Here is a 24,268-nt window from a genome sequence, read left to right as displayed (position 1 = left end):
GTGATGTTTGGTGGAAATGTCGAGAAGGTGAGTGAAAATTTGGGGTGTTTACACAAACCAATAAGGATGAATCAATTATTTCATTCCCATTAACTTGGAAAAATGAAACCTACTTTGTAATTTCATCCGAATGTGTGAAAAACTACTTTTGCTTGACAATAGTTTTCTTGGAGGTGAATGGAATCACACACACACACACACACACACACACATATATATATATATATATATATATATATATATATATATATATATATATATATATATATATATATATATATATCATTATATCCACCATAAATGCATGATAAATTAGATATTTTTTTATTATAACATTATTATGATTCTCTTTTAACTGGTTAAGATAATATCCATAACATCATAGGACAAAATGACTGCAAACCATGAATGGATGTATCGTAGGATAGTTGATAATAAGGTGTCGCTTGAATATATGAATGGTGTTGACAGTTTTATTGAATTTGCAATGGCAAGTGTCAATACAGAGAATCCCACCGGTCGGATCATGTGCTCCTACATGATGTGTAAGAACAATCGATTTGTAAAAATGCATGACGTTAGACATCACCTCTACAGGAAGAGTTTTGTTAGTGGTTATCAGAATTGGATGCTTCATGATGAAAAATTTTGAAACAATTTTTACGCACGGATGAATGTGGTGCTCGATAATCCATATATGGATTTGATATTTGATGTCGTAGGATCAAAACTGGGTTCTACTATGGGTCCTAGTGATGTACCAACTAGGGTAGAGGAAGAAACAACAAACGATGCAGCTAGTAAATTTTATGACTTACTTAGAGATGTTGATGAGCCACTATGGAATGGTTGTGAGAGTCACACTATCTTGTTTGCAGTTCTTCAACTACTGAATTTGAAGTCAGAGTATAATTTGAGTCAATCATGTTTTGACCGTCTATGCTCTATTGTGAAGAGTATGTTACCCAAAGATGAAAACAAAATTTCTACTGTACGAAGGTTATGGTCAACGCTCTAGGTATGAGGTATCAAAAGATATATGCTTGTCCAAATCTCTGCATGTTGTATTTCAAAGATCAAGAAAATAGCAGATCATGTTCATCATGCGAGCATCCTCAATTTAAGACAAAAACAAGGGGCAATGCTAGCACAAAGTCAAAAGAAGTGACATACAAGTCACTCCGCTACTTTTTTCTCACCCCTAGATTGCAACGATTGTATATATCTTCAAGGACAACTAAACACATGAAATGGCATGCAAATAAAGTTTGACATGATGAAGACAAGATCACACATTCTTTTGACACAGAAGCTTGAAATCACTTTGATCGTAGTCATCAGACCTTCACAATGGAAGTGAGAAATGTTAGGCGCGGTTTATGCACAGGTTAATTTAATTCATTTAAGGTTCGATCAACCCCATACTCGTGTTGGTCGGTATTTATCACTCCATACAACCTTCTGCCAAGCTTGTGTATGAAGCGTCAAAATCTTTTCATTTCTCTATTGATCCCTGGTTTGATGTTTCTGGGCCAAAATCTTGATGTATATTTAAGGTCATTGATTGATGAACTTAAAATATTGTGGGATAACAGTGTTCTCATGCATGATGCCCACAAAAATTAAAACTTCAATATGAAGTATGTTGTTCTATATACAATTAGTGACTTCCTTGCATATGATATGTTATCTTGTTGGAGCATGCATGGGAAGTTGGCATATTCGTATTGCATGGAGGATACAAAATCTTTTAGATTAACGCATGGAAGGAAGTGGTGTTGGTTTAATTGTCACCGTCAATTTCTACCCAGTGACCATCCGTTCTGATGATAAAGAAATATGTTTCGAGCAGGCACAACTGAAATAGAAGGTCCACCTACACGGTTGTCTGGCATAGAGATTTTAAGACGATTACGATACTTTCCATATGAACTAAAAGATGCCTGTAGTGCGACGCCCTTTATTGGATTTGAGAAAGATTATAATTGGACAAAGAAATTTATATTTTGGGAACTACCATATTGACCGACCTTATTGATACGACATAATTTAAATGTGATATATGTTGAAAAAATGTGTTTGATAATGTGTTCAATACGATAATGAATGTCAAAAGAAAAATAAGGGATAATCGAAAGGCCGTATAGATTTAAAAGTAATATGTAAAAGACCAGAATCGGAACTCCAAGAGTACAATGGCAAAATATTGAAACCAAAGGCAAGGTATATGCTTGAACCAAATCAAGTAAAGAGGTATGTCAGTGGTTGAGACAGTTGAGATTACTAGATGGATATGTCTCTAACATTGCTCGGGCTATAAAAATAGACGAGGGACAATTATATGGGTTGAAGAGCCATGATTGTCATGTCATCATGCAACAGTTGATTCTCCTAGCATTTCATGATATGTTAGACAAACTTATATGAAGAGTATTATCCGAGTTGAGTCAATTTTTTAGAACATTATGTGCATCGAAAGTTATAGTAACTGAGAAAAAGAATTTTGAGGATTTTGTCGTCACTATTATTTGTCAGCTAGAGAAGATATTTCTGTCAGTATTTTTTGACGTTGTGGAACATGTGATCATACACTTGCCATATGAACTTAGAGTTGGTGGTCCTGTGCAATATCGGTGGATGTACCTATTTGAAAGGTATATTTTTATTTATATTGTTCTCTTTAATGCTATTGAGAATTTATTATATTACGAGATGTATATTTTTGACGGATGTATGTTTTACCTAAAAAAAAGTTCAGAATAAAGCAAGAGTGGAGGGTTCAATTTGTGAGGCATACACTTTAGAAGAGATTTCAAATTTCTCATCTATGTACTTTGAGCCTCACATTCTAACATGTTACACTTGTCCACCTTATAATGATGATAGAGAACAAGTTATTGTGTCTAACAAACTATCGATATTTAAACAATAAATGAATGCCTTTTGCAGTTGTCAGTCAAGACACTTGGAAGATCGAGCATAAGACACAGCACAAATCTATATCATTTTTAATTGCTCAAAGATCGATCCCTACATCAAGTAAGTATACATAATGTATTACACTAAGTTCTCTACGTACATGGTTCGGTAATATAATTATTTGTTAAGTGCAAACAATTTGATCTGGAGTTGCGAAGAGAACTTTCACATCTCACTGATTCAGAAGTACAAAAAGAACATAAAAATAAGTTGGGCATGGTTAAAAGAGTTGGTAAGGACAATAACATGCATTCTTTCCGTGTAAATAATAATATGTTAATTGGTCATGTTTACAGTCATTGTTTATGCTTGTAGATCTGCCATGGTGATGTTAATGATCAAGGAATATGTGATTTATAAAATGGTCCGACGAAAGTTATGCAATGTTACCACGGGTATATCGTAAATGGTTATCGATTCCATACCAAAGACTATGATGTAAACAAGTCAACGATGAATAGTGGCATGCGTAACAAGGGTAGTAGTGACGGTAAAAATGAACTTGACTACTACGGTATTATTGAAGAAATAATAGAGTTGACTTACTTAGGCATAAATAACACGGTAACTTTATTCACATGTCATTGGTTTGATCCCACAACAATAAGAGTCAACAACGCCTCAAGCATTATGGAGGTGAATCATAAATCAAGGTTTGGAACATATGAACCAATCATATTAGCATCGCAAGCTCAATAAGTTTACTATACTTCATATCTGAATACATGAAAGTTAGATAAAAATGAATGGTGGACGGTTTGCAAGGTGAAGTCTAAACTATACCCCGAGTATGATCAGTTACAAGAAGACAAGATTGTTGAAGAGGGTAATTACTATCAATCAGATGATATGTATGACTTCTCTTATAGTCATGATGTCACACATGATCTGCATGTCACATCTCTATTGTCCGATGGCACACGTATGGAAGAATATGATCCAAATGATATACCAAATAGATGGTCGCCCAATGAATATGAAAATGAAGATGACGAAGATTAAGAGGAGGAAGAAGAAAAATATGAAAGTCAAACAAGTGATGAGGAAGCATACTTGAGCTAGTGAAATACATCTTGTAATACATACCACATCACTTTCTCATATGCACCATCTACATGCACAATATATCTTGCATATCATGTTACATTCCATGCATAACTTCTTGTGGCTCAAACCTCACGCTATATATGAATTGGTACACATTAACAATCAACTATTAATATATACTATTTATAAGATAAGTATTGGACAAGTGATAAAGAAATACTTACGATCGACTATCAATATACACTATTTAAATGAGTCATCGTGTGTCAGACTGAGAAGACCTAACAACCGACATTGACTCGTGATGTGTATAAGTAGCTGGTGTAGGTGGATCGTGTGCAGGCGAAACATCATTTATAAAAAAATGAGTTAGAAATTCACACAAAGCATATTTAAAGTAATCAAGTATACAATTATTTAAACGATATATCTATCAAAGCATTACGTAAAGACGAAGGCTGAGACTGACTATCACTTGGTCCTCGACCACTGGGTGCTTGACCATTGTGACCTCCATGAACTATATTCTAACAAATAAAAATATTATTTGGATCAGTTACATAACTCTTGATCTTAACATGAACATGACATATTCATGAAATGTAAAGATTTAAAGGTTCTACAAGAATCAGTTTTATAACTATGCATGAAAGTCACTAGTTCAGCATCTTCCAGGATGGATCACTCAATGGAAAGAGTACCTGAAGGAGGTGTTGGACAAATTATGGTCCTCATTCATAGTATACAATCGTTTATCATAGCCAATGTGTTTCATATTTAATTTTTTGTTAAAGTCATATATACTAACTTTCTGAAATTATTTATAGGCTTCAAATCGCTTCGCGACTGCCAAGGAGGAGCAAGACGCAAGGCTAGTATGGCAGAAGGTGGCTGCCAGTTGATTTGCCGACATGCTTCACAATATGAAGACTGCAACAATAAAAGCAGCTGGTTGGATAGATGATCTACTATAGTGGAACGATCATGAGTCTTCTACTATCAAGTCAGATTATTGGAATACAATGTGCAACAAGTGGGAGAGCCATGAATTTTGAAACCGTTCAGCAAAAGCTGCACAAAACCGAGGGAAGATTTTTGATGTCCATCTACACACAGGTGGTTTTAGGACTTTTGGGAGCCACCAGAAGATAATGGTAACTCATCAATATATATATATATATATATATATATATATATATATATATATATAAGTATGTTTGCATACTTTTTAATTGATTTTTTTATCATTTAACCTTTCAGAAAGTCAAAAAAAGATGCCTTGTAACTTACAAGGATGTGTTTGTTGAAACACATAAACGTAAGAGCACAGGAGAGTTCTTATCAAAGAAGGTAAGAGCGACACCGGTATGTATTTATTGTATTAATAAATATTATAATATATAAGTTACTATGAATTATATTATCGTATGAATTAATAATTTTTAATTATTAATTCATACTGTAATCATTACTTTGTAGGAGTCATACGAGCAGCAGATGGTAGAGCAATATGATAATGACTCTACTCAGCATTCGCCTTTTGATCCTGCAACATGGGTGACTGCAACCGGTGAACCCAAAAAAAGTCATGTGTTCGGGTTTGGAAGTACTATGAACACAACAGCAGTCGTTGCCTCCTGCAGCCAGGACTCTCAGAGTTTTACCGCCAGCTTCAACTCCCAACGTCCAATTGACCCTGCTATTTCTTAGGATGGTGTCTGTCAGCTTCTTCAGGACACAATGTGTGACTTTTTACATGAACTATTTCCAACCTTATCCATAATGAGTTGTGCAATTTCTTTCAGGACAAGAAAACTTCATCTGCCTTTAACATGAGCTCTGTTGTCCATCAGATACGTATAACGTTTATTTCAATACATACCTAAATTTTTATGTCATTAGTTTCATGTCGTTAGATTTCAATACGTATATGGATAATTGAATACATATATGCATGATTGAATCACTATAAAATTTTATTGATAGCATTAGAACACATGTATGCATGATTGAATCACTATAAAAAAAAATTGACAGCCTTAGAACACATATATGCATGATTGAATCACTATATAATTTTTATGACAGCCTTCGAACATATATATAAATGATTGAATCACTATGAAATTTTTTTGACAACCTTAGAACACACACACACACACACACACACACACACACACATATATATATATATAATTGAATCACTATAAAATTTTTTGACTGCCTTATAACACATATATGCATGATTGAATCACTATGAAAGTTTTTTGACAACCTTAGAACACATATAAGCATGATTTCATCACTATGAATCACTATGAAATTTTTTTGACAACCTTATAACACATATATGCATGATTGAATCACTATGATTTTGTTTTGACAACCTTAGAACACATATATGCATGATTGAATCATTATAAATTTTTTATGACACCCTTAAAACATATATATGATGATTGAATCACTATGATTTGTTTTTTACAACCTTAGAACACATATATGCATGATTGAATCACTATGTAATTTTTTTGACACCTTTTGAACATATATATGCATGATTGAATCACTATAATTTTTTTTGACAACCTTAGAACACATATATGCATGATTGAATCACTATAATTTTTTTTTGACAACCTTAGAACACATATATGCATGATTGAATCACTATAAAAAAAATTTGACTGCCTTATAACACATATATGCATGATTGAATCACTATAAAAGTTTTTTGACAACCTTCGAACACATATAAGCATGATTTCATTACTATGATTTTTTTTGACAACCTCTGAATTTTGTTAATGTCCTTCACTTTATTGCTAGTTTATGTGTCATTCAGCCATGTTACTTTGATTGCCTTAGATTAGGTGCATTGCATATAATTTATTTAATTATGTTTTGTTTATCAATACTAACATTTTGGTTCTCTTGTAGCGTGTTGAAGATGATCAACGTAGAGGAGTTGATGGAGGCATGGATGGAGGGGCAGATCTAGACAATGAAGAGGATGATGCTCTGAATCTTGGCGAGAATTAGCTTCATGTGTTGAACTTGTTTCACATAGTTGTTGTTTTAAACAAAACTCTTTGTATATGTTCACTTATAACTAATTAGAACTTGGCAAGAATTATACTAGGTTGTTAAATTTGTTTCACTTATAACTTGTGTTAAATTTGTTTCACCTACTTTGTATGTGTGTTTTTTATGTATACTTTATTTTTATACACAGGTTATATAAATTGTATAATGAGAATTTTTTTCGATATTTATATTTTAAACAAAATTGTTTTATTTTTTTTTTAAATTTTACGATGGATTAGCGACATATATTATCGGTCACTAATATTCAATAATGAATTTTCTAAAGAAATTCAGTCACAAAATGGTGATGGTATTTGGCGATGAATAATATATGTCGCCAATTTAGCGACGGATTAGAGACAGATATTTATCTGTCTCAAAAATTGAATTAGTAGATGTTTTGCAACAGAATGTAATCCATCGCTAAATTGGCAACAGATATTAGAGATGGATACATACTCATCGTTAAATTTTAGTGATAGATTAGCGATAAATACGTATTTATCGCAAAACCAAATCAGTGCTTATTTAGCGACAGATCATGGCATTCACTAATCTGTCACTAATTAGTAACATATCAGTTCTGTCGCTGATTAGCGACCAAGAAATTGCAACGAACTCTATCCATCGCTAAGTCATCGCCAATCCATCGCTAAATAGTTCAACAATGGATTAGCGTCGGATAACGTCCATCACTAATCCGCAGAATTCTTGTAGTGAAAATTCAGTTTCAAGGTTTTGATTTGTTATTTTTGTCTAGAACAATCTTCTAACTTTTTTTATTATATGGAAAATTTATTTTTATTTTGCTAAAAACCTCCCAATGATTTATTTTGACACAAAAGTTGATTTAGATCTAGTTATGATCTGGATTGGGGATCTACTTAAGAAGGGTGAGTTTAAACTCAAATTAGCATATTGAGATGAAAAATTTATTTTAACATAATTGTGTGTGTACTTTGTTTGGTACCTCTTTGAAACCTATGATTGTATGAGTTCAGATTTTATGGTGGATATGGATAGTATTGAGTTGGATTTTTGGATTTAATAATATATTTTAATATGGATCTAGTTTTGATCCAGTTTTACGATGGATCTAGATAGTTGCACAATATTTTGATATGCTTTATAACTTGTTCATGTTTGGATCCTATGAATATATGGATCCAATATGGCTTAGTATTTTTTCCTTTTTTATGAATTAAGTTGGATTGGATCAGATACTATTGAATCAGTTGCTTAGATCAATAAAGCTGATATGTGAGCATGTTAGATCAAGTTGAAACATATAATATTCGAATATACCTGGTTGGATCCGGTAAAATATATTGGTTATAGTTGAACTTGTATGGATCTGAATAGATTCAATTGAATGAGTTTGGATCTAAACAACACCATTAGATTTGGTGAACCTATTGAACATGAACATAGTTATGGTAAGAATAAAATTTGTACATGATATAGGTGAGTTGGATCCATATAAGATCTAAGAACATTTTATATGATTGCATTGCATGTGCTTATGGATATGCTTGCTTGGTGCTATTATATATGGATTTATTGTGGTTCTAAATTAGTATACTGACATTAAGTTTATTTAACTTAGTTACGTGAGACTAATGATTGTTTAATGTATGTATAATTTTGGATAGTTTCATATTGGGCCCTCTTATTGAATGGATCTAGAAAAGTATAATACCAGATATGAGGTATGAATTCTTTTGAATTTGGAGCATGAGGATATGGATTTGGACTTTGGTCAAATCTTTTATGATCCATGGTTTTGCTTAAGCTTGCATATAGATCTATTTTAATATGGATCGTGTTGAACTTGATGATAAAATCTTTAATCAGTTGTGGATATGAGAATTGATTTTTCGAGTGGATTCAATAATAGATATAAACTTATATGTTGACATAATTATGATTTAATTATTTTTTATTATATTTGATAAGATTAAAATCTTCAAAAATGAACAAACTTATCATGTTTGACATATCCAAATAATAATGAGACAGAGAAGGATAACTCACATTATATATGGATCTGGTGCATATCCAAATTAGCTATGGATATTAAGACTTATGTTTTACTTCTAATGCATATTGTTTCTAGTTTGTGATGTTTTAATGCAAATATTATTTAATTGCAGTACGTTAGAAAAGTAAGAGCTGAATTATAGTTTTGTATATGATGATAAATAATCATCATAAATCATACTTCTTGTAGGTTTTTTGTATGAATGCGTAAAGATATATTTTATGTTTTATAAGTTTTATGCATGTTAATGTTTTAGTAGTCATTTTTATGAATGTTTGAATTTGGATATATATCAATCAAAAAATGATCAGGTGGTGGTTAACTTGGTAAGAGTTAAAACATGTTGCATGCGATAATGATTCCCTATGCGATGGTCATGAAAGAGCAATATGAAACCTCATGACTAACTAAAAAAGTGAGACCCACAGTATGATTTATTTTTTTTAATATGATATTACATATTAAGGGTTATTAGTTAAACTGTGACAAAAAAAATGCATTTAGTTATGTCAAATGAGTGCATGAAATGATGATGTCATGGTAAACCCATACCATATGTTAAAAGAAATGAAAACCCACCTGACTATGTGAAAAATAACATATAACATGTGTGAAAAAACATCATAATTAAAACTGAAAGAAAGTGCACATAATTGTGCTAAAAATAATTTATAGCATGTGCGAAAACCTGATACTTGAATATAAATTATAGAAAGGTCTACACGACTACGTAAGAAATAACCTTAAGTATGTGTGAAAACCTTGTACTTGAAAATAAATGATAAAAAACTCACTTGACTATGTTAAAAAAATAACTCATGTTTTGTCATAAAATACTATATATGAAACTTGATGCACCAGTTGTGATGTAATATACGGTTCTTCATATAACCAAGTAGAAGATCTAGTGTGACTACCAGTAGAGTTTTACACTATGGATACTGAAACAGGGTCAGGGTCAATGTGGCACCTCTTAGCCTGAAGTCCAAACCATAATGATGGTTTCTGTTTGTTTGTTTGTTTTCATGTTAAAAAAATGAAGGAAAAAGCAGTGCTGTTGGGCAATGCCTGGCACATGGCCCAATAATTTAACAAAAGTAAGCATTCTCGTTATGGATTGGAGTGAACTGAGCAATGCTTAGTTCACAAGCATTGCCCAATACTATCAATAATGCATCACAGGGTTAGCAGGTTTGAGGCTGTGGGCCAGCCGGGCAGACCCAGCTCAAGCACGCCTCACTGGTGGATGGTGTGTTCTCAAAGGCTCATGATGATCTTGGGAGACTTCTTAGTTTCCCTAGATCCAGCATTATCATATAGAATTCAGATCTGGATTCAACTCTACTTTGTCTGGTTTTATTAAGATCTGGATCCCAATTCAGATATATTGCTCAGAATATGGATTATAATTATGATCCACTTGAAAATATAAAATAAACCAAACTCTAGCATTTCGAAATGCTGAGAAATGTGAAAAAGTACAAAATTATATTTGGAATATGAAGAATAAAAAAACTCGACTAATATATGTTTGCCTCCACTAGATCTCATAGATTGGAGTCACATCGAGTCTTGGATCCAATTTTCATGGCCTTATACCCTAGCTGGGCTGTCAAGAAAACTGTGCACACACAGACACAGCACACACATACAAGCTTCTCTCCATTTTATATAAGCAAAACAAAAAATAAACCCGTATATATTAATTATTTTTCTTTTTTCTTTTTTTAAGCAATCGAAAAGAAAGAATTTATTGAGAGAGGGTGGGGGGTGCGGGTTAGCAGATGCTCAGCAGTCATTCATTAAATACAAGTAGTTCCATGTGTCCCTGTTCTAAGAAGACCTATCTACCAAAGGTCCTGATCAGGCCAAATGGCCCTAGCTGATTGGAAGACATCCGATTGGATGTATGCGAGTCCTTACAATTATATATTAATTAATTGTAACGCATTTTCGGCACCTTTTTTCTCATCCATCCTTTTCAATCTAAAACAATTTTAATTACATTGGTACAAAACTTCCCTTGAAAAGTTTTTATATATATTTTTTGATAAGCAAGCTGAGGGAGTCGATCATGATAGTACTACTCCAGTTTTAGCAATTAGGATGGCCTTACGAGCCTATAGGTTGTTTGATGGCATGTCCAGGATTGGACGAAATGGACAATAAAAAAGGATGACAACATTAGTTTTGTTGGTTCCTTTCTTTTTGTTCCAAGTCCAACAAATGTCCATTGCTTGATGGAAAGATGAAGGAGAAGTGATTTGGTTATAAGCGAGTTTTGTAAACACGAAACCCTAGCGATGCCATTAGCTACTTTTGTGAAAATAACATGCATCTTAGTTAGTTGATCCGTGTTCATCATAGGATTAGGTGTGTCACAAATCGGGTTTGGTTTGGACCTAAGTGAGATCAAACCCATATCTGATTTGAGATACTGGTATCAGGTCGAGACCTAGGTCCAGTCAAACCTACTATAAGAAAAACCATACCCGGATCCTATAAGGGTTACATGGAATAAGATCCGGTCTATACCTGATAAAATAGTATTTTTTTATCTTTTTTATATTGAAAAATTGTGGCCCAGGTCTGGTATAAAATCTCACATACTATACCCAGCTCCATATATTAATCAGACCCTTTAATATGACTTGGATTCTATTCGGACATGTTTGTTTATTACCATACCCTGAACCTATAGAGTTTGGTTCAGGTCACGTCGCAAACCCAACCCATTGACACCCCTATATACTATATCCTGTGTCTATAAAAAAGGAAAGTTTTCAAAAAGGCACCTAAAGTTTGGGCATTAATAAAAAAAACTACTAAGTTTTGATTTTTTTTTAAAATACACCAAAAAACTAACATGGTTACAAGAGTCTACGAGCCTATGTTAAATGTGATATGAAATTACCATTTTACTCTCAAAATTATATCTTAAAATATGCTACTAAAGAATAAGGAAAGAGTCTTTGAAGGGTTAACTGGTAAATTAATGATAGCTTAGGTTAAATGAATGAAAGCTTGTTTCGATTGTGCAAAAATTTGGGTGCTTTTTAAAAAAGTTCAAAACTTAGGCCCTTTTTTTTTATTAATGACCAAACCTTATGTGAGTTTTTGAAATTTTTCCTATACAAAAAACAGCCAGTGGCTAGCGTGACTCGGCAGCAAACGGTAGCGGCTGCCTTCATATGCGACGGTGCATCAAACCACAAGAAGAAAATGACTCTTATTATAGAAATGCACGTGACTCTCTGCACAACCACACTGTTCACCTTGTGATCTCTCTCTCACTACACTTTGTCATATATTCCCTCCCTCTTTAGTCACTGCAGCCCATCTTACCCCCAACCTTCCAATTGCCAACCCCATCCTTCTTTTCCTCTCTCTTTGCTTCAACTAAATCCTTTCCCACACCCTCTCCTTCTAGCCTTTGTTCACACACAATCGATGGAAATCAGGCAGCTCTCTTGCCTTCTCTGTGTTCTGTTGGGCATAACTCTTTGTCATGCATCTTATGGTAATATGCTTTTGCAAAGCCTTTTGCTTTCATTCTTTTGGGAAGAACCTATTCTGCATTACTGGTTGTTTTCTTCAGTTTTTTCTGATTGTTTTCCCTTTTCTTACTTTCCTTTGTGAAGAGGGGCCGTGGTATGATTCATCTGCATACACTGAGGTGGTTTCCACTTTCCACATTGTGGCCATTCTTCTTCTTCTTTTCAATTACATTGGAAGGATTGGTTTCACTGATTTCTGTATTTATGGTGCAGTGTAAAAAGTACCCAGAGCCACCCCTCTACAATGGGGGGATTCTGAACGGTTATGATCCTAAGATGCAAGATAATCCAATGAACACCACTGATCAGCCAGCTTATGTGATGCAGAACCTGACCAAGGACACCAAGTATGCCTTCTCCGGTGAGTTTCTTCTTTGCTTGGTTTGTGTGTGTGCGTGCGCGCGCGCGTATGTGTAGGTGATTGGGTGGGGTAATTTCATGTGGGTGCGTGCAAAAGTTTTAGGCCAAAATTCCAAGTATGAACTGGACAGCCATTAAAAACAGGAAGAGGAATGAGTTATGACCAACTTTTTGTTCTTTTAATGGTGGCATATAATGACTTACTTTTTTGGTATTTCCGAAGCATGCAAGTGGATGAGCATTAGCTACTTATATAGACTAGGGAACAATATCAAGAGATTTCTAATAAACAAAGTTATACTTTTCAAAGTACCCATTTGGTGGTAGCTTTGGTTTTGGGAGTTATTCAGGAAAATTTCATCTCATCAAAAAAATTTCATCTCCCTTGTGATTCGGAGAAAATTTCCAAATAAGCTACCACACTAAAAAATAAATAATTTGTTATAGTCTTAATATTCATTTCTCCTAAATTAAAAATTCATTTTCCATTTTTCTTTTTGAAATACAATGAAGAAAGCACGGGCAGGTTATATGTGCACCCCCGGAACACGCACTGTAGGTCCCGACTGAGCGCCGCGTGGTGCTCAGTCGGGTGTAGTGTCCAAGATTCCAAGTTGAAAGACATCGCATTAGGGCCAGCTAGGTTCACCTTTCACACTGTTGCAACCAATGAGAAGGGGGTTTTCTCTTAGCCTATTAAAAAAAACATAATTTTATTAGGAGGTCAAATGGATTAAGGCTCATTAGGGATGGCGGGGGCGGGGGCGGCGGTGTTCAATACCCCTGCCACATCTCAAAATCCTACCTTCCATCCTCACATGGGTTTTGACTTTAACCTTCATCCCTGTTTCATGTCTTCCATCCCCGGTTCAAACGTGGAAAGGTTGGACGGGGCCCTGTTTCCCCTCGATCCACTGTCATCTCTAAAGAAGGATTGGGATGGGGCAGGACAGGACAGGACGAGGATCAAAAGGACAGAGTGGGGCTGGGAAAGCGTAAGTTCATCCCTACCTCCATTCCTGCACAGGTTTTGATTTTAACCTTCATTCCCACCTCCATCCCCGTGTCATGTCCTTCATCCTCGGTCCAAACTGGGCGAGACGGGGATGGTGGGGCCCGTTTTTCCTTGTTCCACAGCCATCCCTAAGGCTCATATTATATTTGTAAAGATTTTAGTAAACTCTCTTGTAGATTGCAACAGTCTTGGCTTTAAATGTTAATAAAAAGTGCCTGTGATGAGTGTACTTTTCCTAAACAAGCTTGACCTATTGAAACAGACACCAACATCAGTCTCTGTGGCGGTGTGTGCTGAAAAATGTCACCCTTCCTGTTCAACTATATAAATGCCAGCCTCTACTAGAATGAATTTAATGGAGTTCACATTAATGTTATCTATCTTTCCTGTTAAAGGATCCATTTAGCGTAAGGGGGGCTCCAATGCAGTATAACCTATGGCTGTCAACGGGTCAGATTGGGTCGGCTCGGGTCAGGGTTGATCCAGACCTACCCAAGTAACTAATGATTGGGTTCGGGTTTTGTCAAGTCACGAAAATTGAATCTCAAACCGGAACCTGCATAAATTTATAAATTTATTATATATATATATAATACTTGAGTCAGGTTGGGCAAAAAATCTCGGTCAGTTGGGTACCCAGAAAAAATCGTGACCCGAACCTGGCCCGCATATTGCTCTGGTCGGGTTCGGGTTAACCCGAATATTATTCGGGACGGCACTTTCGGTGCCCATACCCAAGAATTCGGATTCAGGTTGGGTTGGGTTCCCGTTACAAACCAAACCCATTCATAGCTACCGTGGATCATATGATAGGATGGGCCCATCCTTGTAGTAGGAGTGAAAGCCTGTGGGCCTCACCTCTCTCTCTGCAAATTCACACATTCCCTTTGTGTGAATGTACCCAAAAGAGTTGTTGAAAAAGAGGCATTCTTAAAAGCATCATGGAAGTTGAGTTGTTGAAAAAGTGGCCTCCCTTTCTCATTTGCCCTTAGTTTATGCTCTCATTACCTTGTTCGTGTGTCTCTTTTTTCATGTTTATAATTGTAGTATGAACAGATGATGGGTATGGGCTATAGACGGAAGCAGATTAGGTCATGCTGAAAATGAGCGTTTTTGCTCATGCTGACATCGTGGCCATCCGATTTGCATTTTAAAAAGCTCAAAAGTCAACAAAACCACGTGGCATTCATCCAAAATGCAAACAGACGGCCCCGATGTCCGCATGAGCAAAAACGCTCATTTTCAGCATGACCTAATCTGCTTCCGCTATAGCAAAAACGCTCATTTTCAGCATGACCTAATCTGCTTCCGCTATATACACTACTCAAGGATGGCTGGGCGTCATGTGAAATTGAACAAAGTTCATGAACATGTTTATATTAGTTTTTTTAGTGTCCAAGCTAAGCCCCTTTCCCAATTACCGACTGCACATTGGCAAACCTCTAGTTGGTAAAAAAAAACTGTTAGATTGATCCATCATATTGAAGAGCCAAGATCTGAGCCTATGTTTTTGGTGATTGATCCTCACTATCTTGGCATTCCAAATATTTTTATGGGTTACCACCCCCCTTAAAAGTGCAAGATCTTGAATGATTATAAGTTTATTGCTAGGATTAAAAAAAACTCTTTAATGTTTCAAGAGATGAAAAACCAAGAATCAGAACCGACACTTCCTAATGTATTTTGGGATCCAAACCCGATCTGTTAACATCCCTAATTATTGAAAAGCAAGATATGGGAACTGTAAATATGACTAGGTCGCGTGTGGAATTCTTTTTCGTGTGACATACTTATTCCCAAGCCATCTTTGGAAGACAAAAATAATGCAAATTTCTTTGGGTTTTCGAGATTTCGAGTGGTGGAAAAAACATAGAAAATTCCAATATTTCAGACACATTTTTGGATTGTGCCAAAATTCCAGATTTCTCTATTTTTGGACATTTCTGCTCATACTTTGCCAGCCATGGACCAAACCCATTTGGGGTCCACCTCCTTACTCGGCCAGTCAACTCGATTAACTTGGCTCACTCAGGTTTTTTTGTTATTTTCTCTTGAATCTAACCGTACAGATGTGATCTACATGATTGATTTTATAAGAACTTGGTCATCTGGTTTTACTGCATAATTAGAATTTTTTTAAGGCTTTAAAATCAAATGACTCATAATCTTCATAAATATTCAAGCATTCAAAAATCACATTTTTTCATAAAAAATACATGATCCAATAATTGATTCCTAGCAAACTCACCATGTCAAGCACAACCACGTGGTTGGATTTGCAAAAATAGTGTTGAAAATGCCCATAACAAAAATACGAGAACTTGATACACACACACACACATATATATATATATATATATATATATATATATATATATATATATATATATATATATATATATATATATATATATATATATATATATAATCCCTAGAATATGAGAACTGAAATTATGATAAGTAATGTGTGGACCGTGATTTTTATGGATTTTTTGTTCCTTTCTCTTGAATCTAACCCATAGAGATGTGATATGCGTGCTTGGTTTTATAAGAACCCACTCTTGAATCGTCTGATTTTAATGCATAAATGAGATTTGTTTAAGGTTTTAAAATCAATGGCTCATAATCTTTATAAATATTCAAGCATTCAAAAAACACATTTTTCATCGAAAATACCATATCCAATGGTTGATTCCTAGCAAATTCACTATGTCAAGCACATCCACCTGGTTGGATTTGCAAAAAAAGTGTTGAAAATGGCCATATTTCTAGTTCTCATATATTCTAGTGATTATATATATGGGTTAATGTTTGGAGCTAATGGAAGTACAGAGCTATTAAGTAGAAATCACATTTTTTCATTTTTTATTATTATTTTTCTAAATGAGGCCTTATGGATGTGCTTTACAAGGTTTTTTTTAATAAATATTAAATCATTTCATTATGACACATAAGCTGGTTTTTTTATGGCTTTAAAAATCAATGCCTGTACCAAAATTTCATCATGCAAAAATTAAAATCATGTTTCTGTATTCAAATAACACCATCCAGTGAAAAAAAAACTATGCTTAACACGTTCATGTGGTCAGATTGATACAACTCGGACCTATGATTTCTAGCTTAATAGTTCCGTACTTTCGTTAGTATCAAACATAAAACACACAGAAATAACTTAACCTGACGGCACTCAAGGCCCAAAAACACTAAGAGGGAATTTAAGTAGGGACGGGACCTAGTCAGGCCTATAGGGATACCACAGATTTTGGCTCTATAGGGACACTAATGAAAAGAGTTTGATACAGTCCACCATCTATGTAGCCCTATATATCTAGGGCGATCAACCACACGTCTCCTTTTTTATAGATACGAGGGTAACAAGAGAAAAGAATAAATATAGGCGACATCTGTTTAGTTGTTTACCTCCATCTAGATGAAACATTAGTTGAACCAAAACAGATCAAAAACTGGGTTATAGTCTTTGGACCAAGCCTAGGTCCAACTTGAGTTTTCTTGACTCATTGACCCGTGCATGTGATGCATGACTCAAACCGAGCCACCAAGCTGCCGCGTCGACTCTGCCAGTTTGTCAAGTATGTATCTTCCGGCTAGCAGGCAGGAAGCATTAGAGATTGTGGAGTTTTTTTGGTTGCATCCTTATGTATTGTACAAAATATGGTTGGCTGCTGAACAATGCACAAACGTGTGTGCAGCTTGGGTTCAAATTGGAGGGGCAGATTCTGCTACAATAAAGGCCAAATTTTCAGTTGGTAATGCTTCCATCCAATGTGTGGGAAATGTTGTTGCCCAGAGAGGGTGTTGGTCCTTTCTAAAGGGTGGTTTTGTTCCTTACACGTCCATTGTCTATGCCATTCTATACTTTGAGGTGATCAAATTTATGCTTTTGCATCCCTTCATTTTGGATTGAAATCTGGTGCAATGTGCACCTTAAGTGTGCTTTACCTGACCACCCACCATATGCTGTTGGGCCCCACAGCTGACAGGTTGTATCCAAAAGATGGTGGGAGAGGAGGTGCAGCAGCACACTAAAAGTGTGCAATCACATTGCACCTGATCATCTCCTTAATTTCATGTCTTTTGTATGAAAATGTTTTGCTTCTTTCTTAAGGAAATCTCTTGCCATTACGCAGAATTCTGGGGAGACCAATGTTGATATTCAAGTCTCAAGTGTTTCTCTGCAACCATTCACAGATGAAGAATGGAGAAGGCACCAGCAAAATTGGATTTCAATGGTAAGGAACATAGTCGGTTTGGTTTGCATGGCTGTAGCCAGGCCTGGGCTTGGGCCACTATTTTCGAACTTGACCTGTCTCGAACAATGTGTTCGCAAACTGATGAAGCAATTTGCATCCATCGGTCAATGGACCAGTCAGCTTGGTCTAAAATGAGCTCGGACGAGTTTGGTCTTACCTGTCCCTGCAGCCTGCCCGTATACAAGAGTGTGAGGCCCGTGGACCCACCTGCCTGGGTTGAGCCCGAACCAAGGTTTTCAAAATCCTGGTTTTGATTTATTTGGATGATGCTGAAAACTTGGTTTTAATCCAAGCTTTCTGTGCAAAATACCATACTCAATAATACTTGATTTTGTTCACTGATTTGATGACACGAAATCAGGTTTTACAAATTACAAGCTTAAGTTTCATCCAGTGTGGATGATAACATCCCGAGTTCCTGACCTTTTTTTATTAGTGGCAACTGAAAAAAAACTGAAAAACTGCACTCTTCCTTTTTAGCTTTTACACAATTTTTTTTTTTTGGACAAATATCGGATGGTCAGAAAACAACTAAAACGGTGAATTATATAAGTTCTCATCCAAACACTTAAAAATAGTCAACTTCAATTTTATTCGAAACCCAAATTATTAGTCCACAAGGGCTCTGCTCATCTCGTAGGGATGTTTCCAAGTTGATGGAATGTCATTAGTTCGAAATCCACAGGAAGCGTGCCTTGCCACAGAGTAGAAGCTGGGTGTACTCTGAGGTGCAGTTAGGTGATTGACCAAGTACTTTATAAAGTACTTGGGCCACATAAAACATAAAAAATCGCTAGTGTAAAACACAAACACAAAATCTCTACTCTTGCAGTGATTTTCTGTGTAAAACACAACACAAAAAATTGCTTTGCGTGTGACAAATTTCTGTGTTTTGTATGGTCCAAGTACTTTGTAAAGTCCCCAGGCCTGATCACCTGATCTGCTCCTGTACACTGTTCAGTGGGCAAAGGGAAATTCAAAGGATGAGGCCTGCCAATGTGCACTTGTTGAGAACAGGTTTCTCTTTTATTTTGAATTTATAACCTGAAGAAACTGCACCCGAAGACCTGGTCACGTTCAGCCTGCCATACCTACGGTCGTCGTGTCGGCAGCATAAAATTCCGAGGCTAGGACCCCTGACCGCAGGGACCTATGCTATGCATTGGCTTGCGCAGAGGGGCGATGCCCATGCGAATTGAACCTTTACTGCCCGTCTAGCAGCCAAGGCCCCATCCCACTATGCCAAACCCACCCCCTCCTTGGGGCGAGAATGTTTCCCTTGGCCTAGCAAAAAAAAAAAAAAAACTGGACTACTGAAAAGTCAGATTTTGATATGCGACATCTAAAACACCCGCGTAGTCTTTATTGCTCTCTGTGGTTATTGGTTAACTATGTCACAAGGACACGGGTAAAAGATAGAGATATGCCATTTTTCTGCAATTTTATACTAAAAATAGTAGAGACACGACACGAGGACAAGTTGAAGATTCACTGTGTTAAATAGTTTACGCGACTTCTTTTTGAATTAGAGGTACGGCTGATTTTACATTTTCTGTTAATATTAATTTATCAATTGTTAATAATATATTGTTAAACAACCATTTTTATGCTTCCTCTGTTCCTCCTGATTTTTCATGTTTTTTTAACTTGTGCCTATGCAAAAGCTTATTACTGAGGCTTATACAACTATCATAAACCTCTACAGAAGAGAAAAAGAAGGGTGATCATACACGTGACAGACTTGAATGGCAACCACTTACAAGGAGCATCTGTGATTCTCAAACAGAGATCCAAGGAGTTCCCGTTTGGTTCAGCAATTGCCAAAACTATTATTGGGAACTTGCCGTACCAGGTAAAATCCACCATCTTTCCTTTGGTTATGCAAGTGCTAGGAAAAAATGAGCCGGTTCACTTTCTTACATCAGAAGTGGTTCGTGGAGCGATTCAACTCGGCCGTCTTCGAGAACGAGCTCAAATGGTACGTGACCGAACCAGACCCAGGTAAACTTAACTACACCCTAGCTGACCAGATGCTGAGCTTCGTCCGAGAGAACCAAATCTCGGTCAGGGGCCACAACATCTTCTGGGAGGATCCGATTTACACGCCGGCATGGGTCCGCAACCTCACCGGGTCAGAGTTGGTGAATGCGGTCAGTTCGCGCATTGAGAGCCTAATGACCAAGTACAAGGGTGAATTCATGCACTGGGATGTGAGCAATGAGATGCTTCACTTTGAATTTTACGAGAGCCGGCTCAGCCCGGATGCGTCAGCCCAGTTCTTTGAGGCGGCACAACGGGCCGACCCGTGGGCAACCCTGTTCATGAACGAGTTCAATGTGGTGGAGACCTGCAACGATGTTAGTTCGACCGTTGATGCCTATGTGTCCATGCTTAGGAGACTAAGAGGGAACAGTGGAATGCTGGAAGGGATAGGTCTTGAATCACATTTCACTAAACCAAACATCCCATTCATGAGAGCTACATTGGATAAACTTGCAACCTTGGGCATTCCTATATGGCTCACTGAAGTAGACATCAGCAAAACCCTAGGCCAACAAGCCCAGGTGAGTTAGAGTGTCACAGGGCATGCATATAAACATATTGGTTTTCACTCCCACTTTGGGTTAGGGATGTAAATGGTTAGGATTCTGGCCGGATATTTGACCAAATTCAAATATCTTTAGTCGGATTCGGTAGCCAAAATTGGATCCAATTAATAATTGGATCTGGAATCAGTATCAAGTTTTTGCATCGGAATCTGAGTACATGTAGATATCGTATTTTAAGCTAGTCGCATTTTAGATTTGGTTTTAGCTAAACCCCATCCAGCTCCAAATCTCAATTGGCATCCAATTATGCTACACACACATATATATTGAAAGGCAAGCTGGGGTTAAGCAGACCCCTACCAGATATCTCTTAAGCCCCATGTGGCAGAGGGATTCTAACCTGGGCCTTCAGCTTGGCACATGACCCCTTTTACCACATGAGATACCACTTATGCTGGATATGATAAAGTCATACTCAGTAATGCCTAGATCCAACCTGTTTGCATCCCTACTTTTGGGTGTATTGAATATACACTTAAAAAGGGGCAAATATTGGGTACTAATGAAGGTACAAAACTATTGAGCATAAAACACCTTTTAATATATATTTTGCTAGAGTATTTCTGTAGATTAAACCCTATGGATGTGATGTACATGTTTTGTTAAGTAGCAAAGGTGTTCTGAAATATGTGATTATAACAAGCAATGGGAGACCCAAGGGGTTTGACATAGTGGGATGGGGCCTAGACTGTTTGACGAGCAGTCTAAGTTCAAATCCCATGTGTGTCAACCCCCTATGTAAGTCAAAGCTGGGTGACTCCCTGGGGTCGAAGGGTGTAAGCCCTCAGAGTTTTACACTGACAGGACAGCGACCCTAAGTATGACAAGCTGAGCCAACGCGGCTAGGTCTCTGCACCTGAGGCAGTTTCTCTGAGTAAAAAAAACAAGCAATGTGCTTAAAAAATAAATGATCTACAATTTATACCGAATTTTTATAACATTAAAAAACAAATTTTTACATCTAAAAACATGTTTCAGGGTTTGGTCTTTAGCAAAAAAAAAACTATGTTAAACACATCTATGTGGTCGGATTGAACCTATGATCTCCAGCTCATTAGTACTGTACCTTCATTAGTACCAAATATAAACCCCTTAAGAAGCATTTATCAGGCTGATCTTGTTTTTTTTCCTATTGCGCAGGCAATTTATCTGGAAGAGGTGTTGAGGGAAGGGTTCTCCCATCCCTCAGTAAATGGGATAATGCTTTGGACTGCACTTCATCCCAATGGGTGCTACAAAATGTGTCTTACGGACAACAATCTCCAAAACCTTCCAGCAGGGGACGTGGTTGACATGCTTCTGCAGGAATGGTACACTGGGGAGGTGGAGGGGCAAACTGATGAGCATGGCTGCTTCAACTTTGAGGGCTTCTTGGGGGAATACCATCTAAGTGCTGGGTATGGGTCCAAGTTGGTGAACTCAACCCTGTCCCTCTACCAAGGAGAAGAGACCCTGCACTTCAATGTCCAGTTATAGGTCCAGTTGTTCCAATGTGTGAAATGCACTAGTGGGACAACTGAGTCAGAGAAATTCAAGCCATTTTTGTCTTGGTTTTTGCATGTCATAATCAAGATGACCCATTCAACTAAATTTCATGAACTGGGTCAAGCTTTACATGATGGCAAATTTACCACGGAAGAAAGTTACATAGGATCATTTCTTTTTAATAGTTTTTGGATGTATTCAATTTTTGGTTAATCTGTTTATGACTATTTTATTAAACAAATAGATGTTGTTTGGGAGATATTGTTTTAATGAAATATAATTAGAAAAATCCAATTTTATGAATTGAAGGTTCGAATGTTTATTTTTTCTGTTTTTTTTTTGGGTTAAAGTATACGAACCAGATCCTATGGAATGGTAAAATATGAAAGATCACTAACATACTTGGACCTTCTATTGGCTCTTAAATGGTTTTAACAATATCCGAGATGAGCCATTTCCAGTAGGGGTGGCAATCGTGTCAGGTTGGCGGGTAGATCGGACGGGTTGGCGGGTCAGCATACCTCAACCCGAACTTGACCCGTTTATTAAACGGGTCGGCTGTGGCAAACACGAACCCGACCCATTTAATAAACAGGTAACCCGACACGACCCGCCAACCAATTTAATAAATGGGTTGGGTCGGGTAAACGGGTTCTCGGGTCAGGTTGACGGGTCAGGTTGGCGGGTTGGCAGACGGGTTGGCGGGTTGACCCACCCGCCTAACCCGTTTATTAAACGGGTCAGCCGGATTGATGGGTTGCCATACCTGAAAGTGCAGTAGGATCGATGCAACTAGCACTAGAGGGGGGGTGAATAGTGCTTTTAAAAATTGTCTGCGGAATATTGTCAGATTTTGCAATTTGAAAAGCAAACACACAAAGAACACAAAATTTATCCTGGTTCGGTCTTTCCCGACCTACATCCAATCCCCAACCAAAACCCGCTTTAGATTTCCACTATCAACCTTGTGTAACTACAAGATCATACAGACCAAATCCGGTCTCACTTTCAATAACACGCCTACTAAAAGCAAACAACTCATTTAAACCAAGGAGTCCTTCCTTTTACAGAAAATAAGTAACAACTTACAATACAACCTATGAGCCCTTCTTTTGAATGCAAATGAGATGCAATTGACTTTTGAGGTTGTTGAAATACTCTACTCACGAATTCACTATCTCTCAAAAGAATTTGAGTGAAAAAACTGAAGTGAAAAATATCACGTGAGTGAGAAAATGAATATGAGTGAAAAGCAAAGAATAATTGATTTGAATTGATTGAATTGCAGTTCTTTTGAGTGTAAAATGCACTCATATTTATAGTTGAAAGTTTCCATACGTTGAGGGTATGAAAGGGTGTCAAAACAGTCCATTTTGAACGATCAAAATGTTTGAAAAATGAAAAGACACGTCTTTTTAAAGTTTCAGAAAAAACGGCAAAATTAGTCGACTTGAACAGTAGTTAGTCGACTAATAGTTAGTTATTAGTAGACTGACAGTTATTGTCGGTCGACTGATCTGTTTATCAAGCCGTTTAAAAATCTGAACTTTAGAAACTTAGTCGACTAAAGATAATATTAGTCGACTGATAATATCATCAGTAGACTGAAAAACCTTTCAGTCGACTGCTGCTAAAATCTGCTGAAAAACATACATTCTGTTCGGTCGACTGATAAAAGCATTAGTCGACTGCTGCTAAATTTCCAAAAAATACATGTTCTGTCCAGTCGACTGATAAAGTCATTAGTCGACTGCTGTTAAATTTTCCAGAAAACATACATTCTGTCCAGTCGACTGATAAAACCTTCGGTCAACTAA

General features: G+C 36.6%; 1 protein-coding gene across 1 annotated transcript; it reads left to right on the top strand.

Moving 5' to 3' along the window:
* The first annotated feature begins 1,762 nt into the window (after window positions 1-1,762).
* LOC149832789 (Glycosyl hydrolase family 10 protein) lies at window positions 1,763-22,713 on the top strand. Its single transcript, XM_090013305.1, has 8 exons — window positions 1,763-1,852; window positions 12,753-12,830; window positions 12,925-13,072; window positions 17,797-17,969; window positions 18,235-18,336; window positions 20,063-20,209; window positions 20,283-20,921; window positions 22,107-22,713. Exons 1-8 carry the CDS (start codon window positions 1,763-1,765, stop codon window positions 22,440-22,442), a joined length of 1,713 nt encoding a protein of 570 aa, XP_089869431.1. The 3' UTR covers window positions 22,443-22,713.
* Window positions 22,714-24,268: the final 1,555 nt, after the last annotated feature.

This window comes from Nuphar pumila, chromosome 7, assembly GCF_984573655.1.
Source record: "Nuphar pumila chromosome 7, dmNupPumi1.hap1.1, whole genome shotgun sequence".
In the NCBI taxonomy this organism is placed as follows: domain Eukaryota; kingdom Viridiplantae; phylum Streptophyta; class Magnoliopsida; order Nymphaeales; family Nymphaeaceae; genus Nuphar; species Nuphar pumila.
This window is presented reverse-complemented; position numbering and strand designations above follow the sequence as displayed.

Coding starts and splice junctions, on each gene's coding strand:
- LOC149832789 (XM_090013305.1), top strand. CDS start 1,763: ATGGAAGGAAGTGGTGTTGGTTTAATTGTCACCGTCAATTTCTACCCA. Junction 17,970..18,234: donor ATGCCATTCTATACTTTGAG/GTGATCAAATTT, acceptor GCCATTACGCAG/AATTCTGGGGAGACCAATGT. Junction 20,210..20,282: donor TTGGGAACTTGCCGTACCAG/GTAAAATCCACC, acceptor TTCTTACATCAG/AAGTGGTTCGTGGAGCGATT.